The following is a 15,073-nucleotide window of genomic DNA, read 5'->3' as shown; positions in this document are numbered from 1 at the left end:
ATTGAGGATGGCGAGGAATACGTTTGTTCAGCATCTAAACCAGAGAGAAGGGCTTCAAAGAAGAAGTCTGGCCCCGTGCAAATTTAGGTGTGGCCTTGGGTACGAGACACACTTTTTCTTTGAACACAGACTCTCACTGGAGGTGTGGGCTGCCAGCGGAGGGAAGACATCGCCGGGAAAGAGCGGGGCAGAGCAGACGCTGGGGTCTCTACTCACCAGGCTGAACTTGTCCTTTGCAGGCCCAGCGTCTGCCAGCAGCTTGGTCCTCAGGTTCATTTTCAGAACATCGCCGGTGGTGGTGCCAAGGAAGAAAAAGCTATCATCCTTGGCCATCTGATCGGAGAGGAGGAGGGGTGTAAAGACCTGTGTTTTTTCTCAGTGAGGCCGTGAGCCCCAATCAGGGATGGGACGAACTTTCTCTGTGGCCCCGGGAAGACCTACAGAGGTGCTCGTGGCTACTTCAGTTCCGTCAGACGCTAAGACGGGAACCAAGAGCTTCGAGGGGGCTCGATGAGGGCCGGACTCAGAAACGGGAGGAAAGTCGAGACTCCCGTTAGCCTGTGCATTTCGCTGCAAGTCTACAGGTGTCTGGTGTCAGAAACGTGCGTGTAGATATCTCCCCAGCTCCGATTCCCGAGCCGCCGCCCGAGGGCACCTGGGAGGAAGGTTTGCACCTCCAAAGAGAATGTGCGTTTGCTTCATCTCATATTTCCCAAAGTCTCTCAGTATAAAATGAGGATGCATTGAATGAGAGAAATAAGCCCGTGGAGAATGGAGTTATCTGTATGAATGTATGAGTCCACATTAAAAACATAGGAGTCATTCCTCTTTATAGAAGAGACTGCGTCCCAACCACGAGTGTCACCGTTAGGGACCTGGGAAATAGGCATAGTGGCATGGGGACGTGCTGCGGCCCCTGGATGCCTCCTGGCCACACCGCTTCTGTCTAGGGGAGAGGGGCTTGTGGGGTGGGACAGCAGCCCCGACCGGTAAAGCAAGACCTTCCCAGAGCTGTGTCTGGGCCATGAGTCCCTCCTTCATCTGTGCTTCCTAAATCAGCAACCCACGTGTCCAGACCTCAGCTCCGTGGCCCCAGCCCAAGGCTCACGTCCTTACATCCACACGCATCCACACGCATCCACACACATCCACACCTTGGCCAACACCGTTAAGAGGGATTTGTACCAGTGGATCCAGACGGAAGCAGAGCCGCACTTACCGTGATACTCATGACTATTCTTTTCATCTGACCGACCTGGCACTCCGTTGGCCAGATTTTTCTATTTGGGAGATCCAGTTCCCAGACTCGGATGGTCCCGCTGCGGAAGAGAACCGCAGGCAAATGGAAACCCATTTCATAGCCCCCTAATCTCGTCTCTGTTTTCTGTACTCCCCCCGGAGACGTGGCTAAAGGGGAGAGAACGGGGTGTTGCTGAGGGTTTGTTAGGCGGAGGGTTCTACTTAAAATCTCCCACTCAATCCTTCCAACATAGATGCAAAGCAATAAATGAATGAAGAGCGATCCAGGGGCGCCTGGGGGGCTTAGCTGGTTAGGTGTCTGACTTGGGCTCAGGTCATGATCTCACAGGTCCTGAGTTTGAGCCCTGCCTGGGGCTCTGCACTGGCAGTGTGGAGCCTGCCTCAGAGTCTCTCTTTTTCTTCCTCTCTCACTGCCCCTCCCCCACTCAGGGTGTCTCTGTCTCTCCGAAAATAAATAAATAAACCTAAAAAAAATTTTTTTTAATTCGTGGGTGGGGGAGGGGAAAGGGGAGGGAGAGGGAGGATAAAGGAGGAGGGAGCCAAGGGGGTGAGGGGAGGGGGAGGGAGGTAAAGGGGGAGGGGCCAAAGGGGGTGAGGGGAGGGGGAGGGAGGTAAAGGGGGAGGAGCCAAAGGGGGAGAGGGGAGGGGGAGGGAGGTAAAGGGGGAGGAGCCAAAGCAGCCTGCAGACGTACTTTCCCGCAGTCACGAATATCTCGTCTCGGCACCTGGAGAAGATGGCGGTGGTGGCGTTGCCCACGCTGAGGCCAGCAGCTGGGCTGCCGCAGATGGCTTCCCTCTTGGCGACGCTCCACACCACCACGCTGCAGAAGACGGGGACCCAACAGTCAGCGGGGACAGGCTTGCACCGTAGAAACCGGGGGTGGGGGGGGTGGGACTCAGTCCCTTAGGCATCTGATCGCGGCTCAGGTCATGATCTCGGAGTTCGTGGGTTCGAGCCCCGCATCGGACTCTGGGCTGACAGCTCGGAGCCTGGAGCCTGCTTTGGATTCTGTGTGTGTCTCTCTCTCTCTGCCCCTCCCCCCAAATAAAAAAACATAAAAACAATAAACAGAGCCCTATCTACCGATGGATCAAGAAAATAGGAAGAAAATAATATAATGGAATATTATTTGACAAGGAAGAGAACAAAGTGTTGATATATGCCACAGCGTGGATGGGCCCTGAAAACATTATGCTTCATAATAAAATCAGCTACGAAAGGCCACGTATCCCGCTTATGAGACACACTGAGAGCAGGCAAATCTCCCGCCAAAGGAAGGAGAGCAGTGGCCGCCTGGGCTGGGAAGACAGCAGTGGGGCAGCAACGGGAGTGAGCGCTGGGCGGACGGGGGCTCTTTTTGGAGTGTTTAAAAATGTCCTAAAATTACCGTGGTGCTTATACAATATGACATATAAAAAAAGTCTTTGGGGAAGCATTTCAACAACAATGAAATACTTTCTTTATAAGCCGTGGACATGTATACCTTCCATTTTCCAAAAAAAAAAAAAGAAAACCTTTAAAATTAAGGGGCACCTGGGTGGTTCAGTTGGGTAAGCGTGTGTGGCTCTTGGTTTCCGCTTTGGTCATCATTTCACAGTTTGTAAGTTCAAGCCCTGCACTGGGTTCTATGCTGATGGTGCGGAGCCTGCTTGGGATTCTCTCTCTCCCCTTCTCTCTCCTCGCCTCCCCTGGTCATGCTCTCTCTCTCCCTCTCAAAATAAATAAATGCATTAAAAATTTTTTTTAATGTTTTATTTTTGAGAGCGCACAGGCACGCGGGCGAGAGAGACAGCATGAACAGGGGAGGGTCAGAGAGAGACGCACACAGAATCTAAAGACAGGCTCCAGGCTCTGAGCTAGCTGTCAGCCCAGAGTCCGACGCGGGGCTCGAACCCACGAACTCCGAGATCATGACCTGAGCCGAAGCCGGACACTCAACTGACTGAGCCACCCAGGCACTCCAATAAATGCATTTTTAAAAAATATATAAACAGGGGCACCTGGGTGGCTCAGTCAGTTAAGCCTCCGACTTCGGCTCAGGTCAGATCTCACGGTCGTGGGTTCGAGCCCCGCGTCAGGCTCGGTGCTGACAGCTCAGAGCCTGGAGCCTGCTTCCAGTTCTGTGTCTCCTTCTTTCTCTGCCCCTCCCCTTCTATGCTCTGTCTCTCTCTGTATCAAAAATAAATAAAACATTAAAAAAATTTAAAAAAAATTAAAAATATATAAACAAACAAGTTTAAAATGTAAAAACAGACAGAAGACACTGACATAGACAGTGAGGCGGCCAAATAAATTTCAGCACAGATATACCAGGGGATACAAAGCAATCACCATAAAGGATGGGATACACATCTGTTCGAACACAGGGAAGGCGGCACTAGGATGAAGCTAATCCAAAAGCATGTTGTTCTCAATAGATGCAGAGAAAGCGTTTGACAAAAGTATGACATCTATTCATGATACAAATTCTCAACAAAACAGGTCTAGAGGGAACATATCTCAATGTGGCAAAGTCCACATATGAAAACCCACCAGCTAACATCCTACCCAGTGGTAAAAAACAGAGAGATTTTCCTCAAAGATCAAAAGCAAGACAAGGATGTTCTCTCTCCACCACTGTTACTCGACACAGGACTGGAAGCCCTAGCCACATCAATCAGACATGAAAAAGAAATAAAAGGCATCCAAAATGGTAAGGAAGAAGTAAAACTGCCACTGTTTGCAGAGGTCATGACGCTGTACATAGAAAACCTTAAAGACTCCACCCAAAACCTACTAGGACTGGTAGGTGAATTCAGTTAAGGTTGCAGGGTACAAAATGAATATGCAGAAAATTAACATACAGAAAGTACATTTAAAAATTTTTTTAAACATTTATTCATTTTTAAGAGAGAGAGAGAGAGAGAATGTGAGCAGGGGAGGAGCAGAGAGGGAGGGAGACACAGAATCTGAAGCAGCTCCAGGCTCTGAGCTGTCAGCACAGAGCCCGATGTGGGGCTCGAACCCACGAACCGTGAGATCATGACCTGAGCCGAAGCCGGTTGCTTAACCGACTGAGCTACCCAGGTGCCCCCACAAATTACATTTCTATACACTAATAATGAAGTTACAGATAGAGAACTTAAGTAAAACAGTCCCATTTTTAATTGCATCAAAAAGAATAAAATACTGAGGAATAAATTTAACCGAGTAGGTGAAAGACGTGTACTCTGAAAGTTAGCAAACATTGATGAAAGGAACTGAACGTGGCACAGAGAGACATTCCATGCTTATGGACTGGAAGGACAAATATTGTAAAATGTCTATACTACCCAAAGCAACCTATAGATTCAACGTGATCCTCATTAAAACATGAATACTTTTCGTAGACGTAGAACAAATAATCCTAAAATCTGTATGGAACCACAAGAGACCCCGGATAGCCAAAGCAATTCTGAAAAGGAAGAACAGAGGCAGAGGTATCAAAATCTCAGATTTCAAGATAAACTACAGAGCAGTGTGGTGGGGCGCCTGGGGGGCTCAGTTGGTTAAGTGTCTGACTTCGGCTCAGGCTATGATCTCATGGTTCGGGAGTTTGAGCCCCGTGTTGGGCTCTGTGTTCACAGCTCGGAACCTGGAGCCTGCTTCGAATTCTGTGTCTCTCTCTGTCTCTGCTCTGCCCTCACTCATTCTCTCTCTCTCTTTCAAAAATAAATAGGGGCACCTGCGTGGCTCAGTCGGTTAAGCCTCCGGCTTCGGCTCAGGTCAGATCTCACGTTCGTGGGTTCGAGCCCCGCGTCGGGCTCTGTGCTGACAGCTAGCTCAGAGCCTGGAGCCTGCTTCCGGTTCCATGTCTCCTTCTCTCTGCTCCTCCCCCTCTCATGCTCTGTCTCTCTCTGTATCAAAAATAAATAAAACATTAAAAAAAAAGTGTTCAAAAGTAAATAAACATTAAAAAAAAAAACCCAGTATGCCAATAGACCTATGGATCAACAGAACAGAGAGTCCAGAAATAAATCTGTACTTTTATGGTCAACCAACCTATGATAAAGGAAATAAGAATACACAATTGAGTCTCTTCAACAAATGGAGTTGGGAAAACTGAACAGCTAAGCTCTATGCAAATAATGAAACTGGACCACTTTCTTACGCCATGTGCAAAAATAAATTCCAAATATATTACAGACCTAATGTGAGACAGAAACCATAAAACTCCTAGAAGACAATGCAGGCAATAGTTTCTTTGACGGCGATCATAGAGGCATTTTTCTAGGTGTGTCTCCTTCAGCAAGGAAACAAAAGCAGAATTAAACTGTTGCGACTACACTGAAGCAAAAAGCGTTTCAACAGTGAAGGAAACTGTCAACAAAACAGAAAAGCAACCTCCTGAATGGAAGAAGATATTTGCAAATGGCATATCCAGTAAGGGGTTAATGTCCAAATATATAAAAAATTTAAACAACTCAACACCAAAAAAAAAAAAAAAGATTAAAAATGGGCAGAGAATGTGAACAGGCATTTTCTCAAAGAAGACGTAAGTAAAGATGGCCAACAAACACGTGAAAAGACGTTCAACATCACTCATCATCAGGAAAATGCGAATCAAAACCGTAATGAGATATCACCTCACACCTGTCAGAACGGCTAAAATCCAAGACACAAGAAAGCACAAGTGTGGGCGAGGACGTGGGGAGAAGGGAGCCTTCTGCCCTGATGGTGCGAAAGCAGACAGGGCAGCCACCGTGGCAAACAGCAGGGAGGCTTTTCCAAAAAGTGAAAAACCGAACTACTACATGATCCAGCAGTTTCTCTACTGGGAATTTACCCAGAGAAAATGAAAACACGAATTCAAAGAGATCTATGCAGCACGTGTACTATATGCTACAATTATTGCAGCATTATTCACAATAGCCAAGATATGGAAGCAATCCAAGTGTCCTTCAACAAACGAATGGATAAAAAAAGATGTGGTCCATATAAGGATGTTACTCAGCCACAATAAAGAATGAAATCTGGCCATTTTCGGGGTGCCTGGGTGGCTCAGTTGGTTGAGCGTCCGGCTTCAGCTCAGGTCATGATCTCATGATTCGTGGGTTCAAGCCCCACATTGGGCTCTGTGCTAACCGCTAGCTCAGAGCCTGGAACCTGCTTCAGATTCTGTGCCTCCCTCTATCTCTGACCCTCCCCTGCTCGTGCTGTCTCTCAAAAATAAATAAAAAATATAAAAAAATTTAAAAAAAACCTCGGGGGGGGAATTAAAAAAACAAACAAACAAACAAATAAAAAAAACCTGGCCATTTGCAGCAACATGGGTGGAGCTAGAGGGTGCAATGCTAAGTGAAATAAATCAGAGAAAGACAATTACTGTATGATTTCACTCATATGTGGAATTTGAGAAACAAAACCAACGTAGGAAAAAACACACAAAAAACAGACTCTTAAGTACAGAAACAGACTGGTGGGTGCCAGAGGGGAGGTGGGCGTGGAGATACATTACCTATCTTGATGACCACTGAGTTAATGCATAGAATTGTTGAATCACTGTATTGTGTACCTGAAACTAATATACCATTTATTATACTTGAAAAAAAATTTAAGTTTATTTATTTACTTTGAGAGAGCGAGGGAGCAGGGGAGGGGAAGAGAGGGACGCAAAAAGAGAATCCCAGGCAGGCTCCACACTGTCAGCCCCAAACTCATGAACTGGGAGATCATGACCCGAGCCGAAGTCAGATTCTCAGCTAACGGAGCCCCCCAGACGCGCCCCCTGGTACCAGTATTTTCTAAGGCTCCCCGGTGCGCTTCAATGCGCAGCCAAGGCTGAGAAGTGTCGCACTACAGTATTTTCCCCGTGGACTTTTCACACAACACACACACTGGAATATGGACAGGGCCATAGAGGACACGGGAGGGGAAGGGGTGCACGACATCACTAGAAAAATGCCCGGTGAAAAAAAGTAAGCCTGTTGAGTCCATTACCTTCCATCATCTGGGCCTCCTAGGGATACCAAGTACAAGTCATTTGGGGAGAAGGCCAGCGCTTCAATTTTGCCCTTGTGAAGTGACAGCCTGGCAGTCAGCTCCCTTTTCTGATAGTCCCACAAAATGATATCTGCCTGGGGGGCAAGAAAACACTGTCAGATCGCAGACTGGCATCAGCGGAGTCCCAGGACAGAGCCACCCCTCTTGGTGGAAAACAGTCAGTAAGAGCACTTTTCTGGAAATCAGATCGCGTCTCACGCATAAAAGAGCACGAGAAAGGAAACCGGTTTGAATGAAGAGGCGGGGGCGCCTGGGTGGCTCAGTCGGTTGCCTGTCTAACTTCCTCTCAGGTCATGATCTCATGGTTTGTGGGTTCGAGCTCCGCATCGGGGTCTACACTGACTGTGTGGAGCCTGCTTGGGATTCTCTCTCTGCCCCTCCCCTGCTCGCACGCTTGCTCTCTCTCTTTCTCTCTCTCAAAATAAATAAACATTAAAAAGAGACTTAAAAGAATTAATTAATTAAGCAAAGGGACACCCGGGTGGCTCAGTTAGTTGAGCGTCAGACTTTGGCTTAGGTCATGATCTCGCGGTTTGTGAGTTCGAGCCCTGCGTCAGGCTGTGTGCTGACAGCTGGGAGCCTGGAGCCTGCTTTGAATCCTGTGTTTCCCCCTCTCTCTCTCTCTATTCGGATCCCCCACTCATGCTCTGTCTCTTTCTCTCTCAAAAATAAATAAACATTTTTAAAAATTTCAAAAAGTAAATTAGGCAGGGACTTTTTGTTCCCGAGCATTATCAGGCCACTGGCTGCGGGGTCTGGTGTACACACCAGAATGCTTACTTAGTCTCTTTCCTGAGGGAATGAAAAGAGGAGGTAATGAGGAAGAGGAAGAAGAGGTGAAAAACAGGGACCCTTGCAGAGCTGCCCGGCAGCGGGGCGGTTTTTCGAGGGAGGCACCTCTGCATCCATTTACGAGGCACTCGAGTCAGTTCACTCACCTTGAAGCCCATGAACGTGACCTGCCCCGAGGCAAGGTACGCCCCACTCTTGGAGACGGCCACACAGGAGACCCTGTCGCTGTGGCCGTGCAGGAAGTCCTGTTGCTGGGTGTTTATTGCCTGAATCAGGACTGTGCAGCCCAGAGGGTAAATCAGATGCTCCTGGTCAGGATGGCATTTCAGACCACTGGGCACATGTCCTAAAAGAGACGGATGAAAGGTACTAATGATTAAAGAAGGAAAGAAACAAACAAACAAAGATAGTAATAATTAGGGGCACCTGGCTCAGACAGTATGCGTGTGACTCTTCATCTCTCTGTTGTGAATTCAAGCCCAGTGGTGGGTGTGAAGCTTACTTAAAAATAATAATAATTTTTAAAAACAGTAATAATTAAGTACAGAAGTAGCCTATATATATAGATTTCATGAATACAAGGGCACCTGGGTGGCTCAGCTGATTGAGGGTCTAACGTCGGCTCAGGTCATGATCTCACAGTTCGTGGGTTCGAGCCCTGCATCGAGCTCTGTGCTGACAGCTCAGAGCCTGGAGCTGCTTCAGATTCTGTATCTCCCTCTCTCTCTGCCCCTCCCCTGCTCTCTGCGACTCTGTCTGTCTGTCTGTCTCAAAAATAAATACACATTAAAATAATTGAATACAAAAAGAGAACACTTTTGAGATAAATCTAGTTCAAGTAAAATAAGTGAGTTGGTGGGGGGTAATACATGTAATTTTATGCCGCTGACCAGGGCGGTCTCATGTCACCACTTCTCAGACTTTCATATGCATAAGATTGCCATGGCATCTGCTGAAAATGCAGGTTCTGCTTTCAGGTCTGGAAGGGGAGCTGACATTCTGAATCAAAAAAAATTTTGTTTTGGTGGCGCCTGGGTGGCTCAGTTGGTTAGGCCTCCGGCTTCGGCTCAGGTCAGATCTCACGTTCGTGGGTTCGAGCCCCGCGTCGGGCTCTGTGCTGACAGCTCAGAGTCTGGAGCCTGCTTTCGGTTCTGTGTCTCCTTCTCTCTCTGCCCCTCCCCCTCTCATGCTCTGTCTCTCTCTGTATCAAAAATAAATAAAACATTAAAAAAAATTTAAAAAAATATTTGTTTTAATGTTTATTTCTGAGAGAGACAGAGTGCAAGTGGGGGAGGGGTGGAGAGAGAGGCAGACACAGAATGGGAAGCAGGCTCCAGGCTCTGAGCTGTCAGCATTGAGCCCGACGCGGGGCTTGAACCCATGAACCACAAGATCAGGACCTAATCTGAAGTCAGATGCTTAACCAACTGAGCCACCCAGGTGCCCATGAGATTCTGAACTTCTGACAAGTTCTCAGGAGATGCTGACGCTGGTCCAGGACCCTCACTTTGGAGGCAAGGCCAATTCTTGTAACCCTGAGAGGCAGGAAATACCGACAGCCTGTCTGGGTAAGTGGAAAGCACAGAGAAAACATGAATCACTGCCTCGGGGCAGAAGTTTGGTAAAGAAAATTTGGTTCCAAGTCACCACGTCTTTAGGCGCTCGCTCTAAAGAAGCCCAGACCTCTCACAGCGAGACCCCATGCACCCAGCTGTCTGCCAAGAGCCATCACCCCAATTACAAACCTTGGTAATATGTTTTATTACGAAAGAGAGGTCCTCCCTTATCTCTCGGCTTTGCTCAGAACTTTTGGGGTCATGCTTGATATTATATTACCATATAGACTGTAAAGTCAGCTTGATTCGTTAAAAAATTATTTTTAGGGGCGCCTGGGTGGCTCAGTCGGTTAAGCATCCGGCTTTGGCTCAGGTCATGATTTCACGGTTCGTGGGTTCAAGCCCCGCGTCGGGGTCTGTGCTGACAGCTAGCTCAGAGCCTGGAGCCTGCTTCCGATTCTGTGTCTCCCTCTTTCTCTGACCCTCCCCTGCTTGCACTGTCTCTCTGTGTCTCTCAAAAATAAATAAAAAACAAAAAATTAAAAAAAAATCATTTTTAGTGGAATAGTATTAAATGTGTAGATTAAGGAAAAATAATTTTTATAAGAAGACACTCAATCTCCTTTTCTGCAAACAGGATATGTTTTTCCATGTAATCTCCTTTTAGGACTTCCATTTTTGATTTTTCTTCATAAAGATCTCACACATTTCTTAGAGCGCTTCTTCCAGGGTATTTAAAACCGTTCTATAGCTATTTCTTACACCATGAAAAGAGTCATAAATATTTATTAATATCATGTTCTGGTCTTTTAATGAATTCACCTTTTACATTTAACTCCCTCTAGAATTTATTTTGGTACATAATTCCAGTAGCCAAATAGATAATAGATTTTTTTCCTTTTTTCTCTTCTTTTGCTCAAATTGCCAGATGTATTTATTGACTAAATGATTCTTTTTTTTTTTATTGCTTTACTTGAGATCATTCTTCCAAAGTAAGTTCCCCAAAGCCTAAGGTTTGTGTCTTCGGGGGTGATCTGTCTGATGAGGTTTCGGGGTGATGATGGGGTTTGGAGCTGATGGCCAAGAAAGAATTCTTGAAGACGTCTTTGGGGCAACAAAAGGTAATTTTTGTTAAAGCAGGGGGATGGGACCCCTGGGCAGAAAGAGCTGCAAGGGGTTGTGAAGAATGACTGGTTATATACTATGGAGTCGGGGGAGGCAAAGTCAAGAGGAAGTTTCTTAAAGGGATTCCATACGCTAAAGAAGACTCACAGATGAGTGGGGGCCTAGCTATTGTCAAGATGAAGTTGCTTTTCCCTCCAGCAAAACATTCCTGGACATCAGGCTATTGATAAGATTACCTAGAAGGAATCTAGTTGTGCCAAGGTATCTGTGCTATCGGTTTAACTATTTGTTTTCTGTCCTTTGCCTTGTCCTTGCGCAGCCAGGAGGCCCGAGGAATACCACACACATCCCACCCTGGGGGGAGGGGAGGGGAGGCTAGCTTGTGTTTTGCCCTCAGCTTGCCTTATGCTCCCTCTTCCTGTTTGGATATATGTTTTCAATTACAGTTACCTTATAAGCAATCATATGGCCATCTCTATGGAAAAAGCAAAATCAGATCCTACTTCACACCTTCTGCAAACAATACCTTTCAGGTAGATCAAGGCCCTCACTGTGACAAACAAGACTTCATGGGTACACAGGTTGTAGGAACTGACTTCTTAAACAGGCCACAAAGACAGAGAGGGAAAATCCTAACAGAGAAGGCCAATGTAGTCATCTAGTTATGTTAAAAATTTTAAACTTCTGATGACAAATGTCAAAAATGAAAAGAAAAACCCAAACCAGGAGAAGATATTTGCAATGTACATACTAGACAAGGATTATATCCAGAATATACAAAGAGCTACCACGAACGAATAAGAGGAATGCAAAGTGCTCCGATGGAAAAATGAGCAAAGGGTATGAACAGGCAATGTATGAGGGAGGATATCAGAAAACCAATAAACACATGAAAAAACAGGCAACCTTGCAAGCAGTCAGGGTAATGCAAATTACATCCCCAAAAAGATACTGTTTCATCTCCATCATAATAGCTAAAGTTAAAAAGGCTGATAATAGCAAGCCTTAGGGAACACTCCTACAACTGAGTTGGAGGAAGGTGCATTGGGGCCCGCACACCCCCAGGACCCAGCTACTCCTCTCTTTGGTACATGACCTAGAGAAATACCTGCGATTGTGCCCATGGGCCACTACAATGGTGTTCTCTGTGGCCTCGTTTGTAGAAGCAGAAAGTTGAAAACAAACTAAAAAACCATCCACGGGAACAGATAACTAACGTTGGCACATTCACACAAGGGAGCAGTGGAGTTAAATTAATCAACACGAGAGGATTGTACAAACGTTGGGTGAAAAAAGAGGCTTCCGAATGTACAGGATGAAACTATTTCTATAAAATATAAAGACATGCACAGTTATAGTATAAATTATTTATATGTAGCATATTTAATATTTTACACCGTAAACTTAGAAAGCATGGCTGGGAAGGGTACACATTAACTTCAGGAGAGTGGGGCTCTCTAGAGAGGGAGAAAGGATCGGATAATGTGATAGAAGAGAGGACTGCAAATGTGTACTTGTTTCTTAAAAATATTAACTCAAGGGGCGCCTGGATGGCTCAGTCAGTTGAGCGTCCAACTCTTGATTTTGATTCAGGTCATGATCTCACAGTTCGTGGGATCGAGCCCCGTGTCGGACTCTGTGCCGACAGCACAGAGCCTGGCTGGGATTTTCTTTCTGTCTCTGTCTCTCTCTAAATAAATAAATGAACAAACCTAAAATAAAACCTCAAAAAACAGTATTTAAATTTGCTAATCCTGTGTGCAATACTTGGTATTTATTGTGGCACTGTAAATGTCTGTTGAGCTATTTTATGATAAAAGTCAAGAGCCCTGTAATACCCTCTGCCCAGGGGTGCTTGGGTGGCTCATTCGCTTAGGCACGGGACCTCAGCTGAGGTCATGATCTCACAGTTCATGGGTTTGAGCCCTGCGTCTGGTTCTCTGCTGACAGCTCGGAGCCTAGAGCCTGGAGCCTCTTTCAGATACTGTGTCTCCATCTCATTCTCTCTCTCTCTCTTTTTCTCTCTCTCACTCTCAAAAATAAAATAAACATCAGAAAAGTTTTTTAAAAGGGGCACCTGGGTGCCTCAGTTGGGTAAGCGTCCAGCCTCAGCTCAGGTTATGATCTCACAGTTTGTGAGTCTGACCCTCGTACTGGGCTCTGTGCGGACGGCTCAGAGCCTGGAGCCTGCTTTAGGTCCTGTGTCTTCCTTTCTCTCTGTGCCTCTCCCCTCCTTGTGTTCTTTCAAAAATGAAAAAATGTTAAAAAAATTAAAATAAAAAATAAAACAGTGCTATCTCTGTGAAATGTAATGATGGCTGATTTTTCTCCCAGTTTCACTGTATTTTTCCAGTTTCCTAAACTCGTCTTCTTATGTGTGGCTATAGATTTATCCCTGTGTTTTCAGAGCATAGCACACCATTTGGCTAGTGGTTCTAGATAAATGTGTATTTGACTATATGAAAGAATATAAAGTATTCTTATATATTCTTTATATATTATATATAAGAATATAATTGTCACAAACCCAGCAGATTAAAATTTTTTCTATTACTTTGGGCCATTTCAAAAGGCCAAGATATTGGCAATGGCTGGTGGTGGAATGTAATGTACCATATATTTACTCTTTTTTAATATATTTTTTAAATTTTAAAGTTTATTTGCTTTGGGGGGGGCAAACAGGTGGAAGTGGGGAGGGGCAGAGAGCGAGGAGAGAGAGAATCCCAAGCAGGCTCAGCAGCGTCTGTGCACAACGGGGTGATGGCTGGAACTCACGAACCCGGAAATCATGACCTGAGTCAATGTCGGAGGCTTAAGTAACTGAGCAACCCAGGCACCCACTCAGAGCTCCACACATGATGAATTCAGTTTCAGAGCGCTGTGTTCCAGGCTCTGCACTGGTCACTGCTGTGACCCCTCTCCCCTCACCCCCGCACTCACCAGGGGTCACTCACTTCCTTTACCAATGACCTTGTCACCAGCTCTAAAGACGGGGGGATATTTCAGACGTACTAGTGACCACTCTCTGTAAGAGACTGTTCAACTAAAACGAAGAGTCAAGCTCAGGTCCCAGAATGTGCCTAAAACTTTAGCCACTGACCTTTCTGGGTCTGCATTAGTACGATTCTAAAACTCTCCCGCAGCACAACACACTTAAAAAGAAAGTTTGATTTTCCTAAAATGTAACGTGCTTGTTACTTCTTTCGCACAGAAAAACAAAGTGCGTTTCCCCCCTTCAAGTTCAAAATAACAAGCACTCATAGATAAGGTGTGAGCAGAACCGCAGCCTCCACTGACCCAAGCATCTTCCCAACCCCTGCAGCCTCTCCTGGCGTCCCCACTGTCAGGGTCGGAAATCCTCACCTGTTAGGGCCCTTCTCAGGGTTAGAGGTCAAGATCATGCCCTAAAACGGTTGCTCACTGCCACGTCCGGTCCCCAACCCTTTCTCATGGGCATATCAGCTGGGGATCTAGAAGTAGTGGCTCCCAGGAGCCGAACAGGACTCAGCCCTCCCGCAGGCACCTAGGGGCGCGCAGCCGGGGGTGGGAGGGGGCGGCTTAGGGCCAGGGCGCAGCTGACCAGGGGGAGAGGGGCTACGACCGCCCTTACTCATCCTTTGGTCCGGTGAGCGGGCACTTGTCCTTCTTAGGTGCTGCGAAACCATCCAGTCCTGGAGGTTTGGAGCCAGGATGTGATTCCCCAGGGCCTTGGGGACGGGAGAGAACTGGGCCCTTGCCAGGGCCTCGCCGCCTTCCAGGGGTCACCTGGTGTCCCACCATCCCAGGCTTGCACACCGCCCAGCCCACGCGCGTTCGAGGCCTCACCATTGAAGCCGATCGCGGCCTCCAGCTCCAGCTCGGCCACCTCGGCCTTGGGAGAAATTTGGTTCTCCATCCCCTGGACACCGGGCTCTCCTTCCTCTCTGGCTCTGGCCGCGCAGCGTCCCCTGGTCGCTATGGTAACGATGCGCATGCGCGCCAGCCCCCGCCCGCGCGCGCTCCCGGCTCTGGAGTCCCGAGCTCCCGCTGGCGAAGGCGAGGAGGCTCGTTTTCCTTCCAGTTTCCCTGGACTGGACATTTAGTGGCCCAGATGACTGCACGTTCCCCCCTACGGACTCTTTTCGTAACTGCATAGTCAGCCACCGAGGGTCATTTAGGGAAGGCTGCTGTAAAATAATTGCCACTTCTTTGGGCCCTTTGTTTTGAAGCAGGATTAAAGCAAAATGTCAGCTTCCTTAGGGGCACAACTTTACGTATAAAATTGACTCTGAGGTTTAGTTAGTGTACACAGCGGCCGCAGTCCCGTTTGTGTGTGTTA

At 47.0% G+C, this 15,073-nt stretch overlaps 1 protein-coding gene across 2 annotated transcripts in view; it reads right to left on the bottom strand.

The window, feature by feature from the left end:
• CFAP52 (cilia and flagella associated protein 52) overlaps positions 1-14,701 on the bottom strand; it is a 40,040-nt gene extending 25,339 nt beyond the window's left edge. For both annotated transcript variants that reach the window (XM_029929198.1, XM_029929199.1), the window contains exons 1-6: positions 14,581-14,701; positions 8,221-8,420; positions 7,220-7,356; positions 1,953-2,081; positions 1,220-1,319; positions 217-333 (exon numbers count right to left, since the gene is read on the bottom strand). In XM_029929198.1, coding sequence (XP_029785058.1) covers positions 217-333; positions 1,220-1,319; positions 1,953-2,081; positions 7,220-7,356; positions 8,221-8,420; positions 14,581-14,650 — 753 coding nt within the window. In that variant the 5' untranslated portion in view covers positions 14,651-14,701. The remainder of the gene's footprint in view (positions 1-216; positions 334-1,219; positions 1,320-1,952; positions 2,082-7,219; positions 7,357-8,220; positions 8,421-14,580) is intronic.
• Between the last annotated feature and the right edge of the window lie 372 nt (positions 14,702-15,073).

The sequence above is a fragment of the Suricata suricatta genome, chromosome 17, assembly GCF_006229205.1.
Source record: "Suricata suricatta isolate VVHF042 chromosome 17, meerkat_22Aug2017_6uvM2_HiC, whole genome shotgun sequence".
Classification (NCBI taxonomy): Eukaryota; Metazoa; Chordata; class Mammalia; order Carnivora; family Herpestidae; genus Suricata; species Suricata suricatta.
The sequence above is the reverse complement of the archived record's forward strand: the minus strand, read 5'-3'. Positions and strand labels throughout refer to the sequence as shown.